Raw genomic sequence first — 25033 nt, 5'->3', positions numbered from 1 at the left:
GGCTATATAGTACTGTACTGTAATAGGTTTATAATACTTTTCACACAAATAATACATAAAAAACAAACAAACACAAAAAATAAAGAGAACATTTTTAATCTTACAGTACAGTACCTTGAAAAGTACAGTAGTACCAGCTACATCATTGCTGCTTTTATGCTTGCTTCTGGACATCTTGGGCTTGAAGTAAAGATACTGTACTACTTTATACAGTACTGTACAGTAAAGTATACAGAAGCACAACCACTTGTAGAGGATGCATACACGTGACAATGTACGCCAGACACGTGAACTAACTTACGTGATTGGACATGCAAATGCAAGTTCGCATCTTTGAAAGTCGCAACCTGAAGATTCGTATGTAGGGGACTTACTGTACCACCATTCCAAAGATAGGGAGAAGTTAATAGGCTCCTCATATAACAAATAAATGGATGTAACCCAAGCTGTCTCATTCCAGAGCCAGTGTTCTGCTTAAATAGATCATTTTGGTTTGTATGATACTGAGTATAAAAGTTCAGAGATCATTTGCTGAAGATGGTAATATGCAAATGACTCAGCAATTGCATTTATAGGCATGCACCCAACAGAAACATGTACATATTTGCACCAAAAGACATGTCCTGGTTGTTTATAGCAGAACTTTTTATAATAACCCCAAACTGGGAAATAATCTAAATGCCCATCAAGAATAGAATTGATAAACAAATTGTGGTGTACTCACACAATGGAAAGCTATATAAAAATGGGAATAAAAAATGTCTAACTGTGTGCAACTACAAGAATAAATCTTATAAACAATGTCAAGCAAAATAAACCGGTCACAAAAAATACATATTGTATGAGTCCATTTATATAAAACACAAAAACCAGGGAAAACGGAATCTATGCTGCTAGAAGCCAGACCATTGAATACACTTGGGGGTGGGGGGGTGTGGAGGAAGACTAGAAAGTTAGCAGGAGGTGGTCTTCGGGGGTGCTGCTCTGTTCTGTTCTTTCACCTTGGTGCTGGTTACGTAGATGTTTAGCTTGTGGAAATGAATGGATGTATGACATATGTACTTTTCTTGTATGTATTTTTAAAATATTAAAAATCAGAGATGATTAAATAATATATAATCTACTTGAATGTTGATATAGAAGAACTAAATATAAGAACCTTAGAAAAATTTGTTTCCAAAGAAACATTAAAAATAGTATTAATATTAATTCTAAATGAATATTTTAGAAACACACTCTGCTACTAAGTTTTAAAGTGAGATGTAATTTACATACTACTAATGATATTTCTGCACTCTTTTTATTTATTTTCATAGTTAAACAAGCACACCAGATGTCATTTGAAGGTTTTACAAGATACATGAATTCGTCTGAATGTCTACTATTTAATAATAAGTATGAAAGTGTTTATCAAGATATGACTCATCCACTGAGTGATTATTTTATTTCAAGTTCACATAATACGTACTTGATATCTGACCAATTAGTGGGACCAAGTGACCTTTGGGGATATGTAAGGTATTTCGATTTTTAAATCCATTACATTTTAAAAACGTTTGAAAGTTCCCGGTGGTGTCTACCTCAGTAGGTAATAATTCACAGTAAAAGAAGGCTATGCATGTTATAAAAACACATAGGGAAGAGGAATTTTGATTCATGCATATCTTGGATATCCAATCTTTGGGTGGTTGTATAATTTATTCAATATATTATTATCATACACTTCCCTTCTAATCCTGTCTGCCAACCTCCTCTCCCCAGTTACTGGCCCTCGGAAGTTTCCTGAGCAATTTGGATACTTTGTATAGGAAAATATGTGAAGAAGACTTTTAAAATCTTATTTAGCTAATCAGAACATCTGGGGTTTCTAAAATAATATGGTTAAAATTAATTCTCAGATATCTCAGTGCTATAAGGAAAACCAACACATAAATTATATAATGTGGCATTTATAGATAATATATATACTTATATGTCAGACGATTTACATAGATTAAAGGCAGTCTACGCTGCACCATTAATTTTGCGTTCTACAATGTATCATACTGTTAATACCAGTTTAGTTTCAGCTTCAGTTTAGTCAGTCAGCTGAAGATACAGTGGTGAGCAAGATTTTCAAAGTTGCTACACTCATTTGTTCATGAGAATAGGCAGCTAATAAGCAGATAAACAAATCGATATTTCCAGGGACTGATTCATATGGAGAAGATGAACTAAGGTAATTGTGGGGTGAAGCGTGTTACTGTAATTGAAGGGTCAGGAAAGGCTTCTCAAGAGGATATAGTTGTGGTCTGAGTGATGATAAAGAGGAAGTTTCAGGTCTAGTGGAAGGGCATGCTAAGTAGAAGAAATAATCAGTGCTTGGCATGTTCACATGAGAGAAAGACAGCAAGTGTGGGTGGAAACAAGTAAATGGAGAATGAAGGGAGGTGAGTTTGAGGAGGTAGACAGGATGCATTTATGAGGGTCTTAGAGACCATGGTAGGGAGAATGGATTTATTCTAGTTGCATTGGGAAGCCATTGGAGGGGCTTTCCTTGGGATAATATCATAATATGATTTACTTTTTTACTGTGGAGGAAGGACTGATGGTGCAAGAGTGGAGGTAGAAGATGCTTTGGGAAGACATTGTAGCAGTCAGGTGATGATGATCATTTAGATGGTGAATTCATGAGGCAGCAGCTGAGATAGAGGGCTGAATTTGAAATATTTTAAGGAGGCAGAGCCAACAAGGTGATTTACCAGGTGATTTGAAGAGAGGTAAGAGGGAAAGAGGGTATCAGGATTTTGGACCTGATAACCTAGGATATGATGACATTATGGACAGAGATGGTGAAGCCTGAGAGAGGAGGCCATTGTAGGTTGTGAGGCAAAAGCAAAAGTTCTGTGATGGCCGTGTTCAGTTTGAGATATCAATTAGTTATCAAACGGCTAGGTCAGATAGTCAGTTGAGTGTATGTGTCTGGGATTTAGAAGAAGTATCCAGACTGGAAAAATAGGATTGGAAGCCATTGGTATATAGGTGATATTCAAAGCTATGTGATTGGGTGATATTACTTAGCAAAAATCATAGAAAAGATATCTTATAATCCCATGATAACATCAAACTTAGAAATTAATATTGCTTCTCCAGTTTAAAATCTAAGTAAATACATAAATCCACAAACTCAGAAATATATCTATTTAGAATCCTGTAAAGATTGCCCCATTCATAGCTCTACTTTTATTACAGAAAATTCTATTCATATCTCATTATATTAATTTTTTAAAGAGAGAAACTACAAATTTTAAACAGGTTGACTTAGAAATACAGAAAATTACTTTTGAATTCCAAGAAAGTGTTCCACCCATGTGAAAATTTAAAGTTAAGTTTAATTGTATTTCTTCCTCTATTTCCTTACACAGTTGTGGAAGATACACTCAAAATGCAAGTCTTTCAAAATTTCTCTACTTATGAGAGGTGGTGTAATGCAATGTTTACCTATTAATGTTTAAGTTTCTGGTGCTAATCTTTCCTCCCTTTCTCTCATTTGTTAATTATATGATAGATATAACTTTTTTGTGTCTCAGTTTCCTCCTCTTTAAAAGAGGAAAACTAATATTAACTGCATTAAATATTTTAATCCACAAAAAGCCCCTTAAACTTATTTAAGTGGAGAATTTCTTTCCTGAGTGAGAGACAAATTTTCATTATTCTTTCCCACGTCATTATTCATTCATTTCACTCAGTGTGAGACAGTGAAAAGTGCCCTCCACACCACCGCTGGGGGAGAGACAACTTTCTTTTGCATGCTTCTGAGTAAAAGGGTTGGCATGACACAGTGCAATCCACTCAAAACATTTTTGCTGGGGACCAAACCATGTAGTTAAAATAAGCAGCTTGGTAAAGGTTGGCTTGATCTAAGGATAAAATTAAACCTATCTAGAGATGTAGCAAGAATCAGTATTATTTAGGTTGTCCTCCATGAAAAATTTTTTTCCCACAAAACTATAGAGGGTTTTGATCTATTAGTAGGGAATGAAATTCATGTAGTATTTTGTTAAAGGTATAATCCATAATCTAGGAATGACCATTTATTTTGTTTAAATTTTACTAGTGCCCTTGTGAAAGGATGCCGTTGTCTGGAAATTGACTGCTGGGATGGATCACAAAATGAACCTGTTGTATACCATGGTTATACATTCACCAGCAAGCTTCTGTTTAAAACTGTTATCCGAGCGATACACAAATACGCATTCATAGTACGTGCGTGTATTTGTTAAATTACAGTTATGTAAACATAAGATAATTTACTTGTTTCAAAATCCTATGACGCTTGGCCTTAGTTTAGATCAGTGGTATTTCCAGTTGTGGGTTATGATCCATTAGTTGACAGTGAAATCCATGTAGTATATCATTAAAGGTAGATTTATCAAAGTTAATCTCAGGTAGTAAGGTACATGTGGTTTCATGGAACTTTTAAAAAAAATTTAAAAAATTTTGTATACAGCAGGTTCTTATTAGTTATCTATTTTATACATATTAGTGTATATATGTCAATCCCGATCTCCCAGTTCATCCCGCCACCCCCACCATACTTTCCCCCCTTGAGTTTCATGGAACTTTTTGTTTAATTATATAATATATATTATGTGTGTGTGTGTATGTGTGTACACGTGTGTATTGTGCCATAATATAATCTATATTTCTTACCATGAGTTAATGGCCAAAAAAGTTTGAGAAATACTGGCCTATGTAATAGTAAACATTTTACCAACATTCGAATATTTTAGTTTCAAGACACAAATGTCAAAAAAGTATTATCTCAACTTTTGGCATTTTTTCTGCTATGATGTCAGCTATTTATACAGAAAAGAATGTTTAGAAGTTTACTTTGGATTTCAAAATTATTGTTAAATGTATTAAGTTACAGATTCAAAGATTTAATTCTTTCTAGAGCTTCTTAATTCAGCTTAAAAATCCTCCTCTATAAATTGAGCTGATTTTAACAGTCATTGAATTCTGAATAATACTTGATTCCATTGACAAGCTTGGCTAATTCAGTACCTTCAGACATTTTAAATTGTTTTTTTTAAACTTAGTATATGTGATTTCTTTCTTAAGTACTTCAACCATAGTGCAATTGAAGAGATTTAATTAACAAAATCTTACTGAGTACTTAATGTATATCTAATAAATTAAACTTACAAATTCGAAAAACCTAAAGTACTCCTAAATAAGTCAATCTATAAACATAAGCATAACTTAAAATCACACAGTTAAATCAATTGCTCCATTATTTATTAGAAATAGAGTCTAAAATACTAAATATTCACAAAATAAATATAAATTATTTAAAATTTTATCTTAGTATAAAACCTTGATATATGGCATTAATTCTCTTAAACAACTAACTTCTGATGATTTCTAAATTTATATCTCTATCCAAACTTCTCCCTTGAACTTTACACCAATATAGACAACTCCCGATTTGACATTTCCACTTGTGTATTTAATAGGTATAATTAACTTAACATGTTTAGACTTGAGCTCCAGATAATATTCCTCTTTTTCCTAGTCCCACTTTTCCCGTGGTCTTTCCCATCTCAGTTAATGTTAAGTTTTACGTGTTCGGCCTAAATCATTGTTGTCAACGTTAAGAGTCCCTTCTTTTCTCTCTAACCCCTCAATAAGTTCTTCAGCAAATCCTCTTGACTCTACTTTCAAAATATACACTGAATTTAATCCCTTTCCCCATTCTCACTGTCACTGTACTGGTCAACTACCATCATCACTTGGATTATTACAATGGCTTCTTATCCAGGGTTCCTGCTTCTCTCCCTCCTCCCCTGTGGTTTCATCTCAATATATCAGCCAGAGTGACTTTTTGGTAAGTCAATTCATGTAATTCCCCTTTTCAAACCCTTCAATCCCACTCAAAATAGAAGCTAAGGTCCATACCTTGACTCCCAAGGCCCTACATGACCTGTTTCCCATTACCTCTCTGACCTCTCCCTTGTTCTTGTGACCATTCTGGCCTCCTTACCCTTTTCCAGACATATCTCAAAGCGTGTGCACTTGCTATTCCCTTCATCTGAAATACCCTTCCCAAATATTTGAGTAGCAAACTCTCTCACTTCATTCAGGGTGGGTAACTGAGGGAATAAAAGGAAATAGAGACAATCTTAAAATTAAAATGCCTTGCAAGGATGGACAAACCCCTGCAGCTTCTAAGACTCCAAAGAGTAAGCGATGGAATAAAAAAAAGGCTTTGAGCAACAGACTCAATGAGACTTCTCAGTTGGACAACGTGACACAGTTTTGCAGCAAAGATTAGATTGAAGGTTGAACTTTTTACTCAATATAGTCACCATTACTCTGGGGACGAGAGAACAATGAAATAAAATAGACTTGATAACTGTGGCTTGGAAAGAACTTTGGATATAGTTACTGACACATGTGACTTACTAGAAACAAACATATGAAATTGAAGTTTTTGAGGAAGTTGTATCGCTAAAAACAAAACCAAACATAAGTCTGACTTGTTAGGTAAACCTTAAAACAACCCTTGGTCAGGAAGTAAGCTGCAAAAGTGGCTTGGCTTTAAGGAAAGCCAACTCCTCAGCACATACTTTAGATATGAACAAGGAGGATAACGCCAGAGGATCTTCCCAGAGGGTGGAGCCAAGGACCACAGAAGACAAAAAAGAAAATGAGTTCTTCCCAGTGAGTGAAGTCAGGGCCTAATCAAGAAATCCATTTGCCAGGCCTTCACTTTGCCTAGTCTCAAAATCACTTATTATATTTGGGAAAAGAATTTTACACTATTCTCTTAATATTAGACTGAGTCAATATATATGTACATGGGTATTTACGAGAAGGTCATTTTTTAGGCTGAACCCCAAAGATATTAGGTTCTAATTCCTGGAACTTGTAAATGTTACTTTATTTGGAAAAAGGGTCTTTGCAGGTGTGATGAAGTTAAGAATTTTGAGATGAGAGATTATCTTGAATTATCTGGGTGGGCCCTAAATGCCATCATATGTATCCTTATTAGTGGGAGGTAGAGGGAGATTTAATACACACAGAAGAGGAGGCAATGTGAAGATGAGGGGCAGAGATTGGAGTGATGTGGCCACAAGCCAAGGAATGTTGGCAACCACCAGCAGCTGGAAAAGGCAAAGAACAGATCTCCCCTAGAGCTGCTGAAATTTTAGCCAGTGAAACTGATTTCACTTTAACCAGTGAAACTGATTTCAAAATCTTGGCCTCCAGAATTGTGAAAAGATGAATATCTGTTGTTTCATGCGACCAAGTTTATGGCAATTTGTTACAACAGCCATAAGAAATTAATATACTTATACATTAATAAGGCATAATATTATATGTGATATAGTATATAACATATGACATATATATCGAAGGTCTGTAATAATGCAGCAGACCTTGCAATTCCTTTTCTTGTTATTCTAAATTGGTAACTTTGTGTCCTGATAATTATATGTGGAAACAAAATAAAGAAAATAATTTTGAATAAGATCCCAAAAGGAGTGCTGTTCACTATTTTGGGACAAATTTAAAAGTTACAATGATGACTAAGGGCAGAAAATATCTTTGTAGAGTCACTTTTACTTACTAGATACTCTTTATTATTAAAAATTGGAAATATCTTTATCTTTGTTTTTAATTATAAAGCAATGAATTTTGATTATAGAACTTAAAATTGAAAAAGTAGAAAATTAACCTTTTTTTTTTAACTTACCAGGGTTAAAGTTTTTCCTAAAAATATCTAAACATATATATGCAGTTTAAAAAAAAATGTAAAATCTTACTCTTTGGCAACTTGTTTTTCTTCATAAGACTAGATCATAGATAACTTTCTGTAGAGTATATATAGCTCTACCTCTTTTGTGACAGAGTTATATCATTCCTTTTAAAGGATATGCCATAATTTATTTAAACAAGTACCCACTGTTGGGTGCTTCAGTTTTTTCCTATACTTCTAATGCAAATAGTAATAATTTTCCTTTTTATACAGATTTAATGTTCCCTGTTTTGTCAGACTCAAAACCATTTTCAGTTTAAAGAAAACGTAATTATTTTGCGAAAGTACTGAACATTAGAAATGTTTTAAAATTAAGTGCTTCTATAAATTGCGTTAAAGTTATTGAGGAGTTTTGATTAATAACTGTAGTAATGGTTAATTTTTTAGACATCTGACTACCCAGTGGTGCTCTCTTTAGAAAATCACTGCTCCCCTTCCCAACAAGAAGTGATGGCAGACAGTTTGCAGTCTACTTTTGGAGACGCCTTGCTTTCTGATACGCTTGATGATTTTCCAGACAAATTACCTTCACCAGAGGTAACACTTTGTCTGAGAAGCGCAGGTTAAGAAAAAGAAAAAAACATGCTACTATTGTATTGGCCCATGAAACTGGGCTAGAGATCAATGACAAATGCTTAGTTTTGATTATTTATAGAGGTGTATCTTTGCAATGTGTTTCCTAAGAAATAGTCCCGTGAGCATTTAGGTGAATACATTTTGATAAAGAGAATATATAGAGATATACCTAAAAATTCACATTTTAATTGTGCGTCATATCCCATGTTTCCAAAATTTCAAGTCAGTTAACATTAGACCACAGGAATTTGGTATGTTTTACAGGCCAAAGGCTAAGAAAGAGGCAAAGATCTAGGCTGTAAATAGAATTCATGCCCAATACCTCAGCATCTGGGTGGCAGGTTCCCCCTTTTTTAATTTGCTGTTTTCAATGTCCCTGTCTCTACAGGCGTCTTACCCTCTTCAGTTGAGCATACTTAAGTATTTGGTTTAAAAAAAGCACCCACACCCTACCCTCAGGATTGCAATTTCTACTCCAGCTATCTTTTTATTTTATTATTTCCTTTCTCAACCCAAATTTTCATTTCCTTGTCTCCTCACAACCCACCTAATCAGGTTTCCTCTTCCACGTGCACCAAGTAAGTATTTCAGTGTGCTCATCACTTTCTTACCAGTAAATTCTTTATTTTTTTAATATTTATTTTATCTTTTTTTTTTTTTTTGGCTGCATCGGGTCTTAGTTGCAGCACGTGGGATCTTTGTTGAGGCTTGTGGGATCTTTCATTGCAGTGCGTGGGCTTCTCTAGTTGTGGAGTGCAGGCTCCAGGTCACGTGGGCTCTGTAGTTGTGGTGCTTAGTTGCCCTGCGTCATATGGGATCTCAGTTTCCCAACCAGGGATTGAACCTGTGTTCCCTGCACTGAAAGGCGGATTCTTTACCACTGGACCACCAGAGAAGTACCCCCTACCAGTAAATTCTAACGGACCTATTTCAGCCTTCCTCTGACTTGTTGCCTTGACAACATTCAATGCTATGGATGCCTCCTTCCTTTCCGTGAAACACTTCCTTCTGTAACACCACATTCTTCAGGCTTTCCTCATTCCTCTCTGGCCACTCTTCAGTTTCCTCTGCTGGTCCATTCTCCTCACCCCAAATTTTATCAGGTGATAAATGAACTTTTTTCTTTTTTGAATGAAAGCATTTTTTAACAACCAATAGTTTAATTTTGACATGTCATCATTTTGGTAGATATAGTATATATTTGTAATATTTGAATATCCCCCTTTACATTTTTCTTTATTTTATTTAGATGAGTAGAAAATTTAAAGATGAAAGTGTTATGACACTAAGGACAAGAAGTATAGGACTCAAGATAGAATTAAGACAGACAAAAATAAATTGAACAAATGGACAAACTGTGACTCTTTCACCTGATGAGAATGCTCACAGGCTAAATGTGTTCAATTATGACAGAAAAGAAAGGTTAAACAACTTGTGCAGGGTGCTGTAAACACATCATCAGAGATTGAATCTAAGAGTCATGGTCTAATTCAGGAAATTATAATAATAATTTCAGTTTTCTAGGAATAGAATTCCTCCTCTTATTATTTATAAATCTATTTTTTAGTATTCAGATATATAGTTTCCATTAAAGCTTTTGCTTCCACACTAAGGTAAGGAGATGCTTTCCAATGAGTAAATGAGAAATTAGAGATAAAGTCATTTTCTCATACTGCACTTAGCCCTCAGTATACAAAAGAATTGTCTGGAGACTTGTTAAAGAGACATGATTCTGTCCCACAATTCAAGATTCTGGTTCTCTAATTTTGAAGTAGATTGCAGAAATCTGTTCTTTTAACAAGAACCCCAGGTGATGCTTTTGATACATGCGGTTGCAGAGTGCATTTTGGTAAACTCTGTATTAGTAACATGAGGGTCATAGTAAAAGAGAGAAGACCCAAGATGATGGAATAATTAGAGTGGGTACCTGGGGATGACAAAGAGAAGGGCAATCAAAACTCCTCGAAGAAAAGAACTTTAGGGACTTCCCTGGTGGTCCAGTGGTAAAGCATCTGCCTTCCAGTGCAGGGGACACGGGTTTGATCCCTGGTTGGGGAACTAAGATCCCACATGCCGCGGGGCAACTAAGCCCACGTGCTACAACTACTGAGCTTGCGTGCCTCAACTAGAGAGCCTGCATGCCACAAACTACAGAGCCCACGTGCTCTGGAGCCCATGAACCACAACTACAGAGCTCATGCACTCTGGAATCCACGCGCCACAGCTAGAGAGAAGCCCGCCCGCCGCAACCAAAGTTCCCGCATGCTGCAACAATGATCCCACGTGTCACAAATAAGACCCAATACAGCCAAAAATAAATAAATAAATAAATAAATAAAAACATTATAATAAAAAAAGAAAAGAATTTGTCTTCACAGTCCAGATCCCAGCAACATTAAATACAATGTAGCAGGCACTTAATAAGTATGTTTGTTAAATTAATGAATATTTGAAAAGGGCAGAAATAAGTAAGTGAAAGAAAGGAACCAGAAGGCTTTGGATTTAGAATGAGTGACCCAGATGGTGAATTTTGCCATGCTCCTAGTTTTGATGGGCAGGAGATATTAAGTTGATGATGCTCGTATGCAATACAGTTGAAATGTGAAGATTTATAAATCTTTAGCTTAAATTTAGTCTTTACTAGATGTCAAATACTATAATAGACATTTTTATATACCTGATCTCATATAATACTTTTTAATGTTGGATAAGAGAGTGATGACCTGAAGCATTCACTACCAGAAGTTGTAACATTCTAACTTCTGTAACATTGAAAAAATATATATTTATATATATAATTATATAAATAATAATTTATATAAAATTATATGTATAATTTTAATAATAATAATAACAATTTATATAAAATTATATATATATAATTTTCATGTATTTCAAATTTGTGCATAGTAATAATATATGGAATGTAGAAGAAATAGAAAAGAAAAGAAAGCCCCAATCATTACAGGCATATTTTTTGGTGAATTTTGGTCAATACAATAATATCACTGGTTTCTATTAGGTTTTTAGGAATACGGAAAAAAGATGGAGCTTTTACATATCTTACTACTGTGGGCAAATTGAAAATATGATGAAAAACTTCTCGATGACAATGACAAGTGCAAATTTACCTGTGCATGTGTAATTGTATCTTTCTTTCAAATTGTTTCTGTAGGCATTAAAATTCAAAATATTAGTTAGAAACAAGAAAATAGGAACTTTAAAGGAAACCCGTGAAAGGAGAGGTTCTGATAAGCATGGTCAGGTAGAGGAATGTGAAGAAGAAGAGGAGGCAGAGCAAGAGGAGGAGGAAAATGAGGCCAAAGGACCAGAACCATCGGATGCTTTTCAAGACGATTTGGAAAAGGAGGCAGAGTCAAAAAGGGCAGTCGGAATTCCACTCTTCAAGAAAAAGAAGGTGAGATGAGGCTTTGCGAAAGCCTTACAAGTGATTGAAAAGTTGTCTTATTTTTTTGTTGAGTAGTTTTAAAACATTTTGGAGGAAAACATCTTTTTCCTACTTATAATAACTTCAGTCTATTATATAAAATTTGTTTGGAAAAAACTAGCAGGGGACAAGAAGTTTTAGAAGTCATCTCTTCCTGTATTAGCTGTTTGTAATTATTTTTTTCTCTACAGCCAACAAATATTATGCCTTCTTATGTACTAGACACTGTGCAGTATACAAAAGATAGTGTAACTGCTCTGAAGGAGATCATACTGTCAGAGACAAGAAAAGCACTGTTTATATTATATAGTATTTTAAGTATACAAGTTAGCATGACAAAGGAAGGTATACACGGTTGCAAGGGATACAAAACTAATTCAGCTGGTTGAAGTAAAATGTGAATTAATTCAATTGGTCCACAGAAATGAAAAGTTTAGGGAAAGGGTTTCTAATTTCAGGAATGACTTGGTTGAAGTGTATCAAGCAAAGTCCACAGAAATTTCTTTCTCCAACTTTGGCCCTACTTTTCCTATGTTGGTGCAAGCCTTTGCAAAGCTTCAGTTTTACATGCTTTCAGATTCAAATCCAGTGGAAGGCCTATCTATCTCTCAACTGACCAAGCAGATTCTTTTTGTACATTGGCTATGATCCAAGCTGCACGCATCCCAGAGCCACTTACTGTGGGGAATGCAGAGCTCTGGTTAGCCAGGCCTAGTGCACGTTACCGACACTTAAGCACATGGATTGAGCATGTGCAAGAAGTGTTTTCCAAAAAAAAAAAAAACACTTTGGAAGGGGCTAACAGAAGTGCAGAGGGTATAGAAAAGCTATACAGTACTATACAACAGAAGTTATTCCAAAATGTTAGATCACATTGGAAATATACTTACTTATGACTAAAATTCTTGAATTTGTCGAATTCATGAAACTAAACTAAGACCTTTGGGAAAAAGGAAATAGAAATAATTGCCATCCTCAATACTTATTACATTAATTGGGATTTTAGGTTTAGGTTGTCTCATAATTAACATTAAATATTATCATAATAGAACATATTCACATTGACCCAATCCAAATAGTTTTTGAGGATATAATCTTATGAAAAGACTAAAATCATTGATTTGAAAGCATATTTTCTTAATTGAAAAAAAAATTTTTCAAATGATTAGTGCAAAAATGTGAAATTATTCCCTTTTTTTTTTTCACCGCAAAGTTAAAAATAGCTACGGCCCTATCTGATCTTGTTATTTATACTAAAGCAGAGAAGTTCAGAAGTTTTCACCATTCAAGACTCTATCAACAATTTAATGAAAGTAACTCTATTGGGGAGTCACAAGCCCGAAAACTTTCAAAGCTGAGAGGTAAATTCTTATGATTCAAATAGATGAAGTGTTTAAACAAGTTATATTCACTTTTAAGGTGTCAAAATTGGTCATTGATGTTTACAAAAACTATATTCTAGTACAATTTCAACATATTTAACATATTTTAAAAAGGGTTACATGCCTCAGGTCACATTAAGTTTTATTTCACAGAACTCAACCATTACTTAAGTCATGAAAGTTTGATTGAGAATGTCCAGTCTGGACACTTTTTGGGAGGGGCTCTGGTGAGCAGTTTACATGGGAGAGCAGCGAGTGACAAGGCTACAGAGGCAGGCAAAACTTGCCATATTGACAGGAGAAAAAGAAACAAAATTTAATTCATAGAAATGGGACCTAAGAAGTAACCAAAGTAGGCAGGTTTTATACTTTTTAGACAAAGAAACAATAAATTTGTGAGGAATTGACAGGACAAAGAAACTTAGGTTTTGGGTGACCAATTAGTGAAGAAGTCAAACAGAGTTTGGGCTTGGGGTAGTAAATTAAAGAAGTCACAAAGTTTGTTTTCACAGTCTTCTCAGCCCTGAGTTCCCTGTCTTTGGTGGGAAGGGTGTCCTATGTTTGGACGCAGGGAGTGCATCTTTCACGTGAGACATTTATTTCCTGCTTTGAAGGAGACAGAAAGGAGGGCTAGAGTGTCCCTCTTGCATTGGCCATTTCTTAAGTCACTTCAATTCAAAATAATCAATATGTCACTGAGGCACGTTTTAGGGGCAGCCTACCCTGTGCCTCAACAGTCAATTAACTTAATAATCAGAATCAGGTGACTCTCCATATCCTTTTTAAAAATTGCAATCTACCATCTTATGTAGAAGCACCATGGCAGAGAAATCAGCACCTGCAACTGACTTGAGAAAAGCTGTTGGCTATTAGGAAATACAGATTCTGGTATATTTGTTGGTTAACCTCATTGGGCTCTCCATCAGTACCCTAGGGTTTTGAGGCATGCTTTAGCTTATCTCCTCAAACTGCCTATTAGAAAGATCCTATATTATAGGGCTTTTTTTTTTTTTTTAAACTGAGGCTTGTGACCAAAAATCAATTCAGTGTATCTAAATGACAGTTAAAAGAATAGAATAGAGTAGAACGGAATGGAATATAATAAAATGGAATGGAATAGAACAAAATAATAGAATGGAGAAGATATATTGTAGGCAGGAAGAATAAGTATTGTTTTATGAAACAATTTTGTGTGTGTGTGTGTGTGTGGTGTTGGGTTGTGATATAAAGCATATTTTTTACTGTGAACTATGTCAACAGAGTTTGAATTTGAATGACCTACTTTACTAGCCTCCATCGTTTCAAACTATTGGATGGTTTTTGTTGTTGTTCATGGGGACAGGATGTCTGGGCACAGCAAAAGTCGTTATAATTCTCTCACTCTGATCATATTAAACACTTGCTCAAAATCTGAAAAGGGACTGGGTAGTTCAGAGCAGAGTCATAAAATATAGCATCAGCCTTTCTTTGGAAAGAGTATAGAACATTTTTCTTGTGCCAAAAATTAATAGTAAATAATTAATGATTGGGCAAAGATGTTCTGCAAGGATGTCTATCATTATTAAAAACATAACAAACATCATTAAGTTTATAATAGGGAAAAATCAGAAACAGAAATTTTCATATGTGTGAATGCTTTTCAGTCATTTAAAAATAATGTCGTAGGTGAATATTATTGAAATGGAATGATTTTCGTGTTATCTTAGTAAGTTAAAAAATGGAAGTTTATAAAAGGGAATAAACAATAAGATTCAATTAAAAATAAGTATATACATAATGACAAAAGAATGGAAATATATATATACCAAGAGGTTATCAAGGTTATTAATTGAGTGGTGAGATTATATGTTGTTTTCTTATTTTTTCTTATTTAATTTTCACATTTCTCATGCTATGTGAAAACATAGCATGTTTAATTTCTAAATCTCAGAAGTAACAAAATCATGTTAAGGATCCATAGTGATCATTCGTGTTTATCGCTTTGTAGATGAAAAAAATTAAGACCCAGAAGAGTACGTATTTTATCAACAGATAGACATCTAGTTTAGGACTGGATAAGGGACCATGACACGTGGGCACACAAAGTGCATTTGTACATGAGTAGCTTCAAAGTGAACTTTTCCTCAAGGAGAGGATAACTTCTAAAATTGAGTGTTAATTAAATTAACTGTAATTACTATTAACTTCAGCAACTGTAATTTTTTACCTGACAATGCTTCCTAAAGAACAGTTTTTAGGATGAGAGTGGCAATGATTCTGTTCTAGCCTGAATAGCAAATAGAGTGGACATAGGCAATAACCATTTCTTCCATGACTGGTCACCATATTAGCAGAAATAGTTGTGGGAACAGGATCTGCTTAGTGAAAGAATAAAAACCTTGGAGAAACATAAAATCTATGTTCAAAAATTTGAGGGGTGTCCAATGGTAAATGGTGTAAATTAGTTTTGAATCTTAAGTGATTTAAATAGAATTACTAGAAATGTGTAAAAAAATATAAGTAGAAACATAAAGAATATGTATAGAAACTGAAACGGACTCGTGTGTGTGTGTGTGTGTGTGTGTGCGCTTCAAGTATAGACATTGTCTTACTTTCCTTGTAAGGAAAACATTTGAAATAATCAGAAGTATTGGGAGGTAGCAAGTTCTCTTTCTTTTTTTTTTTTTTTTAAGAACAAATGCCTTTTATTTTTTATTTTATTTTTTAATAACTATTTATTTATTTATTTATGGCTGCGTTGGGACTTTGTTGCTGCATGCTGGCTTTCTCTAGTTGTGGTGAGCAGGGGCTACTCTTCTTTGTGGTGCACGGGCTTCTCATTGCGGTGGCTTCTCTTGCTGAGGAGCATGGGCTCTAGGAGTGAGGGCTTCAGTAGTTGTGGCATGCAGGCTCAGTAGTTGTGGTGCATGGGCTTAGTTGCTCCACGGCATGTGTGATCTTCCTGGACCAGGTCTCGAACCAGTGTCCCCTGCATTGGCAGGCGGGTTCTTAACCACTGTGCCACCAGGGAAGTCCCACAAGTTCTCTTTCAATGGAGGGATGCAAACAGAAATTGAATGAATTTTGGGGAAAGATACTATGGTGGTTAGAAGGTCAGCTGGAAGCTGAGTTGAGTAACTTTAAGGTCCCTTTCAGCCCTGAGGATCTGTTAAATATTCAACTTGATTAACTTGGATGACATCACATAGTTTTATATGACTTCTGTGCGATTCTGTCCTAATGTGAAAACCAAAGTGAAAAAAACCAAAATGGGCAAAGATACTTTTGTTTTCAAAAATGGATGCATTTTATTTTGGAATTTTATATACTCTATGTCAAAGTGAAATTAATTTGGATGTGAACAAAAAGAAATATAGTATCCAATTGTTTCTTTCTTCTAGTGAGTAATTACATAAAATTGTTTAATAAAAAATTATTATTAGCTTTTCAATAACAGTGAATTACACTGCCAAACAAAGGCATGAATTTATTTTGATTTCCATGAATTGCAAATATTTCTGCCAGGACAATAGACATCAACATTATTGAAACTGTTGTAGAATTAAATAAATATATAGACATAGTAGTTTATTTGAAATCTTTGCAATGTTTTAATACATTTCTTTTTTTAGCCAATGAATTTATTCTTCACACCACGAAGTTCATTACCAGAATATATCCCAAAGCAACAAGAACCGACTCTTCTAATTTTAATCCTCAAGAATTTTGGAATGTAGGTTGTCAGATGGGTATGTTACATAGGATATTGAGTTTTTTGCAAAAATAAGATAAAATAAATTCATTTTGTGAATTAATAAAAGATTCATGAAAAGAGCTTCCTTTGAAGAATTTTCGACCCTGGGTGTTTTGGAGTCAAGCAATGATGAATCATTGGCTTCAAGGGTTGAAGTTATTCCTAAATAGGTTGAAAAGGGTAAATCTAGGTGAGGGTAGAAGCATGGAGGTTAAATTCATGAAGAGTTTGCATGGGAATTGTAGGAATGGGAAAAAGAAACCAAAAAGAGATGTAAGAGGACAGTGAAGGTCAAGTCCTTTGCCTGAAAGATTTGCTAAGGGCCTCTTCAAATCAAGTGACCTCTGCTTTTTGTACTTTAATCACTTCTGCATTCATAGTATTGAAAAGTAAGACTGCATAGCTTTGTTATTTGTCCTTGACTGACTCTCCTTATTCCAAATTGATCAACTGGTGTACCAGTGGGACGAACCAGTCAGAAAGTGCCAGGTGTTAACCCTTCTGCTGCTGAATGGTGACAAGGCCCATAGGTTTTCAGAGAGGGAGGGAGTGGGGTCAGGATGGTAGGGAGGGCAGTGGGGGGTAGATGGTGGTACTGCATATAGTGGCTATTTACCAGCCTATATGGAGTTGTTTCCATATTTTAACAACAATTATTGCTCTGCCTGTTCCTCGTTTTCTCCTCAAGTGATTACAGTACCTCTTTAGACCTGAAAGTCTATGATACAGTTGGTGTCTTCCCTTCTAGCATTTAATGTACTGATCTTCTTTACTCTCATATTTCCTGAATGTTTTCTGACATGTACATTGCTATTCTATAATCTATGCTGTATGCCATTTTGATTTTTTAACTCAAAGCTGTAAAATAATTTGCAGATTAAATTTTGAAACTCACCTTCATATGTTAACAAAGACATGGCAAAAGGAAAGGTTTAAAAATCATGATTTATTTGGCTAATGCTTGCTCTTAAAATGTTCGAAGATATATAATTCATGATTAGGTTTCAGTAAACTGTTTAATTGCGTTTCTTTAGATATACCCTCTATTTCCTGACCATGTCAAAATAGTCTTTTTCCCTCACAGTGGCCTTAAATTTCCAGACCCCTGGTCTGCCTATGGATCTTCAAAACGGGAAATTTTTGGATAATGGTGGTTCTGGATATATTTTGAAACCACACTTCCTAAGAGATAGTAAAACAAAGTTCAATCCAAATAAAGCACTAATGGACAGTAATCCAATCATACTTATGATAAGGGTAAGATTAATTTCTTTTTCTTTTACCTTTATTGGTTATGATATAAGCTAGATAGTATGCATTAATATTTTTAGTTCTATTGATTTTCTTTAATGCCTTTTAAATTTCTGTTAATCTTTTCAGGTAATGTAGGTGGGTGGTATTTCAACATCCTTCCATAGCTGAAAAATGTCTTTCTGTTGCCTTTTTGCATGAATGAAAAAAATTGCATAGTTCTAATTAGAGGAACTAGTCTAGTTGTTCTAATTGTTGTTCTAGTGAGAAGATGGGGTGTTTCAGCCACTTTTTCAGATCCCTTCCTAATCCACACAAATCTCATTGATGGGCTTCTGTGGATTTCTTCTTTCCTTTTTAGTCTATATGCAAGCGATTCTTTCTCACTTTCATTTGTGGGTGAGAAAGAATTTCTTAATCCTCATCTCAAACTAAACATTCCCCTTGTATTCTTTTATACACGTTCACGTTATACACATTCACTGTTTCAACCACAAACAATGCTCAAATCTGACCTCATTTTTGGACTATAAAGGCTTATTTTTAATAGCCTACTTAACATCCTTACCAATATTCTGTCAAACTTAAAATATTAAAGCCTGAACATCCCTTCCTCGTCAAATCTACTTCTATTTTATTTAAATCTCAGGGAATTGAGTCAAATTCCTTGACTCAATTAACTCAGGCAAGAAAAGTGGGAGCTATTCTTGTCTTCCACATCTCCTTCACTTCCTATGTCCGATTCATTTCTAAGTTCTGTAGATCTCACTTTAAATGTCTTCCTTATCCATCCCCTTGATCTGATGTCATTTGTGACTGTCTTTTGTTTAAGGGTCTGTTACCTGTCATCACCTCCATTCCTTTGGCTTCCTAAGGGGTTTTCAGGTAGCCTTGTCTCAGTTGTCCTGACCCATCTTCCACAAGTCAACCAGAGAGATTTTGCTGCAGTGCTCATCTTCTCATGCCTACTTAATATTTATTTGTGTCTCTTGATCGTTTTCTTAGTCTGGCTTTGTCCTACTCCTCTAGCCTCATCTCTCACTTCCTCCAGCCTTTCAACCCATTCTGAAACAGTATGGAAGCCTTCTTTTTTGTCCGCAATGACTCTTCTATGTATTGCATATGCTATTTCCTTTGATTGGACTACTCTTCCATCCTTCATCTGCCTATGGCATTCTGACTCATTTTTCAATACTTTAAGTGTCACTTCTTTTTGGAAGCTTTCTCCTGTGCTAAGCTGTGCTTCTTTTGAAGTTTTCTTCTGTTTTTCCGTAACACCCTATACATGCATACATTATGGCACTTACCACACTGTAAATTATAATTATCTACTTGTTATACTTGTCTTTCTCCCCCCACTTGTCTGAGGGTCCTTTAGGGATGACTGTGTTTTGTTCAACCCTTATCCACAGTGACTGACACAAAGTATATGCTCAATACATGTAGGTTAATTGAATGAATGATTTCTTTTTCAAGTTGAGAATACTAAAGAGAATATATGTGCTCTTTTATTGCAAAAGTGAAGATGGAGGATAGCTGGTATGCATAGATGTTTACAAATGCCACCTGTTTGTATTCTGAGAGTTCTCATGTAGGGGTGTAAGTGACGTGGTGTGAAAGAGGCAGGGTTGATGATTTTCCTAGGAAGCTGCTGCCATAGCCATGTGTGTCTTCCCCTCTTGTTCTGATTGTTCTAGGGAGCTTTGTGATTACATTATGACTTGCACAAATTGTGGAGAGCATGATTTGGGAATAAAAAAACCTAGTTTTGCCATTAGCTTTCTTATGTCCTTGATGCAGCCATTTAACATTTCTGGTTTACGCTTTGTCAACTGTAAACAGAGAACTTTGGATTAAACCAGTTATTTTCAAGCTTATAAAAACTAAGGTATCATTTTCTAAGTTTAAAATCTCGTGTATAAGACCAATAGATGAAAGCAGAACTATCTGGTTGACCACTAAGGGTTTTCTGTTTGACATCCATCCTCTGCAGCGGCCCCTGGAAGGGCTTTGTGAATCAGAGTGTACAAATTATTTGAACAATAAATCTCTAAATTCTATTTCAGTGCTCATACTCTATTATTATTTAGTTATAAATTTTTTTTGGCATGAGATGCACCTTCTCCATATTGATAAGGGTTTATTACCTGGAGGGCCTATATTCAGCTGATAGGCTCTGGTATCAGTGTACTAGTTTTTCACAGTCAATGTTCTTTCAAGTTACCTTGATATCTAATTATGCTTATTGATAAGTGCCCGTTCCATACTGGTTGTTAAATATTTGCACAGTTACTCTGGTTTCTAGCTGATGCCATAATTTGTGGATGTAGGAAAGAAAAAATTACACACTGGCACTTTTTTCTTTTCTTTTCCTTCTTTTTTTTCTTTCTTTTTTCACAACAATTATTTATTTGTTCCTCTTTATTATAATCTTCAGAAATTGAAATCATGTCTCAATTTTTTACATTAGTACACTCTGTAAATAAACTAGTACACTTCAAATACTGTTGTTTTTTTTATTTGGACTTTGTTCCTTAAAGTAAAACAAATCTGTGCTTCAACAATTAGCTTGACTAATAGAAGAGTAAATAAAACTATTATTAGTTACTTTGTTAAGCATTTTTCTGCTATCCAGTCCCTAATATATATATGAAATAATTGATTTTGTCAAACTCAGGTTACTTATGATAATATAGAAAGCAATGGTTAAGGTAAAATTTCATGATAAATTATCCAAACATATAAATTATACTGTCAGAAAATGCTATCATAAGAAATTATGTGTTTTTTCTTATATTTCAGGAGTTGTATTTATAGTTTACAGTTTTTTTGTTGTATATATACAATATGAATTTGAAAAGAGTTCATGTTTTTGGAGTGACTCAGCCTGAATTACAGTAGAAGGGGACCATAACAATGCTTTTAAAATAAAAATATTTGTTGGACCATCAATCTTGGAGAATGTGGATTCTATTATAATCACATATTGGTAAAATGGAATAATTTAGACATGTTCCTGGTGTTTATCTATTGATACTTGAGGATAAAAGAGTTAAAATGAAAAATTGGCACTATTTTCTACTTTCACTTTGTTTGTTTTTTTTTGGTGGGAAATGACTTAGTCAATCATGATTTTTGGAAAACCTATTTTATTTTGAAATTAAGCAGTGATGCAGTTTGACATTCTGCTAAATTCTTGAATTCCCTTATTTTTGTGCAGCTCATCAGTGGGATCCAGTTGCCTCCCAGTTATCATTCATCATCTAACAAAGCTGACACATTAGTGAGTGTAGAAATTTTGGGGGTTCCAAATGATCAAATGAAACAGCAGAGTCGTGTAATTAAAAAAAATGGTGAGCTCCTAATATATTTTATCGAACATCTATTAGACTTCTTGTTGAAAAGCTTAAAAATCATATATTGATAGAGTTTTGATACATATTTATTATTCATAAGGAAAAGGTTTTGCATTATGTTCAAGATGACCAAAGTGTTATATGCAGCAAAAACAATTTGACAATGACTTAATGTTGGCTAGATGTATTTTCAGATTACAGATACAAAAATGTATCTGACCTGAAAAATTAGTGCTTTTTCCATTTTTACTTCCATTTTATGTTTCCTTGTATGACTGAATTAAGAGTGACATTTTGACAGCTGCAAATCTACTTAGCTTCTAGCCTCTGTGTAAAATAAAGAACTTAAGATTTCTCTGATACAGCATGTTACGTAGTTTTACTTCACTACTTGAATTATTTTAGATCAGAGGTCTGTGGCTTCTGACTCAGGCTAAGGATGCCATAGAAACCTACTCGTACAGTATTTGGATAAAAAATTCAGTCATTTTTGCCAGCAGAGAAATGTAGGAGTGGAAGAAATTACTTTGGTAAGATTTTCAGTGTTCCAGCATCCCATGATAGTTTAGGTAATACAGAACTGACATTGTTATTTCTTCTCTGAAGTTGAAATCATGAATGAAATTAGAAAAGTATAGATTCTTGGGGTTGACTCTTAGAATCACATGGGAAGAGAGCTTGCAACTGATCCTTTGAGTCTAGAATCTTCTATGAGTAGATATTCCCAGAATATAGTGGACTTCATTTCAGAGTCTGGAAATATGCTCCAGGCTAAATGGCACAGACAGAGAAGCAGGTGCAGTCTTAGTAGTCTTCTTCTTCTTCGGTGATAATCCCCCCCACAAATGTCCAATGTTCAACTCCTCCCAAATCCAGAATATTCCTCCAGCATGGCCCGTAGTGCAAAAGGCATGAAAAAAGGTTTGGGAAGTTTTGCTACCTCATCCTATGTTATCAGTGGGAAGGGATATTAGTGATGACTTCCTGCTTTATTTGGCACCCCTTAGAGTTGAAATGGCAGTGTAAAGAAATGGTAACTGCTATCAGGAAGCTTCTAGTAACCTATCCCTTGTTTTCTCCATCCCCTTACTTGAATCTTCATGACAAAATGTACAGAACATTAATTTATTCAATGCAACCTTTATATAATACTATGATTCTAGCTCCCATTAGAAATTTGATTGCATCCCTGGGTTTTATGAGAATATCCCTACAGAAATTCAGTTTGGTTCATCAGACATTACTGGGCCCATTATATTAAAAGCCTGGTTCTAAGTATCAAAAACACTTCAAATCTCTGTTTATTAACTGCATTCTTATGTATGTCCCAACTAATTCTATTGTAGATAGTTTACAGTTCAGAGTGGAATATGAGATATAAGTAAAACTGTTATGAAAAAGTCATTAGTGCTTTAAAGAAAGTACAAAGAATAGTATGGAAGGGGCAAATTTGGAGATGGTTCTTGGCAAATGAGTAGAATTTTTTATAGAGATTGAGGATAAGGGAACTTTTTTCCTTTTTCTTTTTCTTTTTCTTTCCTTTTTTGGCCATGCTGAGAGGCTTGCATGATCTTAGTTCCCTGATCAGGGATTGAACCTGGGCCACGGCAGTGAAAGAGCCAAATCCTAACCACTGGGCCGCCAGGCAATTCCCAATGATAAGGAAATTTAAGGCAAAAGTAATAATATGAGTGCTAAAACACGGAGAAAACAAAATTCAAACATGTTAGGGAAAAGTAAAGAAGTTCAAATGCAATGTACTTAAGAAAGATTAATGTGAGATAAAATGAGAAACTTACCTTGGGTATGGTCATGGAAAATAGTGAAAGCCATGATAAGGCAGTAGAAACTTTCTTTTCTGTATAAAATGAATAAAATTAAAACTTTTAAACAGGGATATAAAACACTAAGAGAGTTGAGCGTTCCGGAGATCATTTCTGCAGAGTAGAGAGGACAAAGTGTGTGAGAGAGAGATGAGAAATACAGAATAGAGTTAGATGTGATCTCACGGTTAGAGCATGTAGAAGTCAGGTCCTAAAGAAGGGCTGTTGCATCAGAAAAGGAATGGAGGATGCATGTAAGGAAGACCAGCAAGACTAAGGGTGTAGATAACCGGACAGGAGGGATTCTGAGATCACTTAGCTACTAGGGTAGTGGTAGTGTAATGAAAGACGTGAGAGTCTGGGAGGAAAACGATCACATTTGGGTAAGGTGGGGAAGTGATTTTTAACTATATTTGTAACTAATCAAATTTGGTATTCTGGTTTATTTTTTATTTATTTATTTTATTTTGACACTAAAAGGACTTTCATATATATCTATATATGATTGTGTGTGTGTGTGTGTGTGTGTGTGTGTGTATGAAAGAGTGAAAGAGAGTATGGTGAAGGAGGGTTGGAGGAGGAAGAATAAATTAGTATAAGAATTTTGTGCAGACATTTTTCAGTGTCTACAAAGAATTGACTCTTAAACCTGCCCCTGTACTCCATTGAATTATTTCTTTTCTTAAGGCAAGGTAAGATGGTTATTATTCCAGTGTGAATCAATTTGTTTAATATTTTTACGGGCATGGACTGCATTCTGGATTACTTCCTAGTAAATGTGCTCTTGTGACCACAGATGCACCATAGAAAACATAGATATGGTATAATTAGTCATAAATGCTTCAATACTTCTTGAAATGTAACTCAAAGGACAGATCTATTGAAGTAGTAGGTGTAGCTTGCCTTTGTACAATGAAAAATAATACATTATTTTTCTCTGAACTTTTGAGTTTTTATTAAATAAGAGTGTATATTTGATCTGGATGTGAATTTCTTGATTCCATTCAATTATGCTTAATTTTTTTCTGATTTGGGTCACATTGTGATACAATTTGGATTTCTTGTTTGGCAAGAGAGTGTTTGGGATAATCTATTTTGCTAAGGACATAAATTACTCATCGACTTTGTTTTTTTTTTTTTTAACATCTTTATTGGAGTATAATTGCTTTACAATGGTGTGTTAGTTTCTGCTTTATAACAAAGTGAATCAGCTATACATATACATATATTCCCATATCTCTTCCCTCTTGGGTCTCCCTCTCTCCCACCCTCCCTATCCCACCCCTCTAGGTGGTCACAAAGCACCGAGCTGATCTTCCTGTGCTATGCGGCTGCTTCCCACTAGCTATCTATTTTACATTTGGTAGTGTATATATGTGCATGCCACTCTCTCACTTTGTCCCAGCTTACCCTTCCCCCTCTCTGTGTCCTCATCATGTTGTTTTGATGAAGCTCAATGAATTGAAATTGAATAGAAGTAGTTCAAGTTTATGGGGAGATTATATCAGACAGGTTGGGTTAGATCAAACAACCCATACAAAGATAACACAAATTTAGTTCTAACTCATGCTTACTCAATGTCTTAGTTCAGGCTGCTACAGCAGCAACAAAAACAGACTGGTTGGCTTAAAACATAGGAATTTATTTTCTCACAGTTCTA

The 25033-nt window shown here is 34.8% G+C and overlaps 1 protein-coding gene across 1 annotated transcript in view; it reads left to right on the top strand.

The window, feature by feature from the left end:
- The window catches only part of PLCZ1 (phospholipase C zeta 1), a 47994-nt gene that overhangs the window by 14754 nt on the left and 8207 nt on the right, over positions 1–25033 (top strand). Inside the window, exons 4-11 of the mRNA XM_036865917.1 lie at positions 1317–1518; positions 4097–4241; positions 8192–8341; positions 11556–11798; positions 13042–13189; positions 16822–16938; positions 18028–18200; positions 21415–21547. Of these exons, the coding sequence (XP_036721812.1) occupies positions 1317–1518; positions 4097–4241; positions 8192–8341; positions 11556–11798; positions 13042–13189; positions 16822–16938; positions 18028–18200; positions 21415–21547 (1311 nt within the window). The remainder of the gene's footprint in view (positions 1–1316; positions 1519–4096; positions 4242–8191; positions 8342–11555; positions 11799–13041; positions 13190–16821; positions 16939–18027; positions 18201–21414; positions 21548–25033) is intronic.

This window comes from Balaenoptera musculus, chromosome 10, assembly GCF_009873245.2.
Source record: "Balaenoptera musculus isolate JJ_BM4_2016_0621 chromosome 10, mBalMus1.pri.v3, whole genome shotgun sequence".
NCBI classification, from domain to species: domain Eukaryota; kingdom Metazoa; phylum Chordata; class Mammalia; order Artiodactyla; family Balaenopteridae; genus Balaenoptera; species Balaenoptera musculus.
This window is presented reverse-complemented; position numbering and strand designations above follow the sequence as displayed.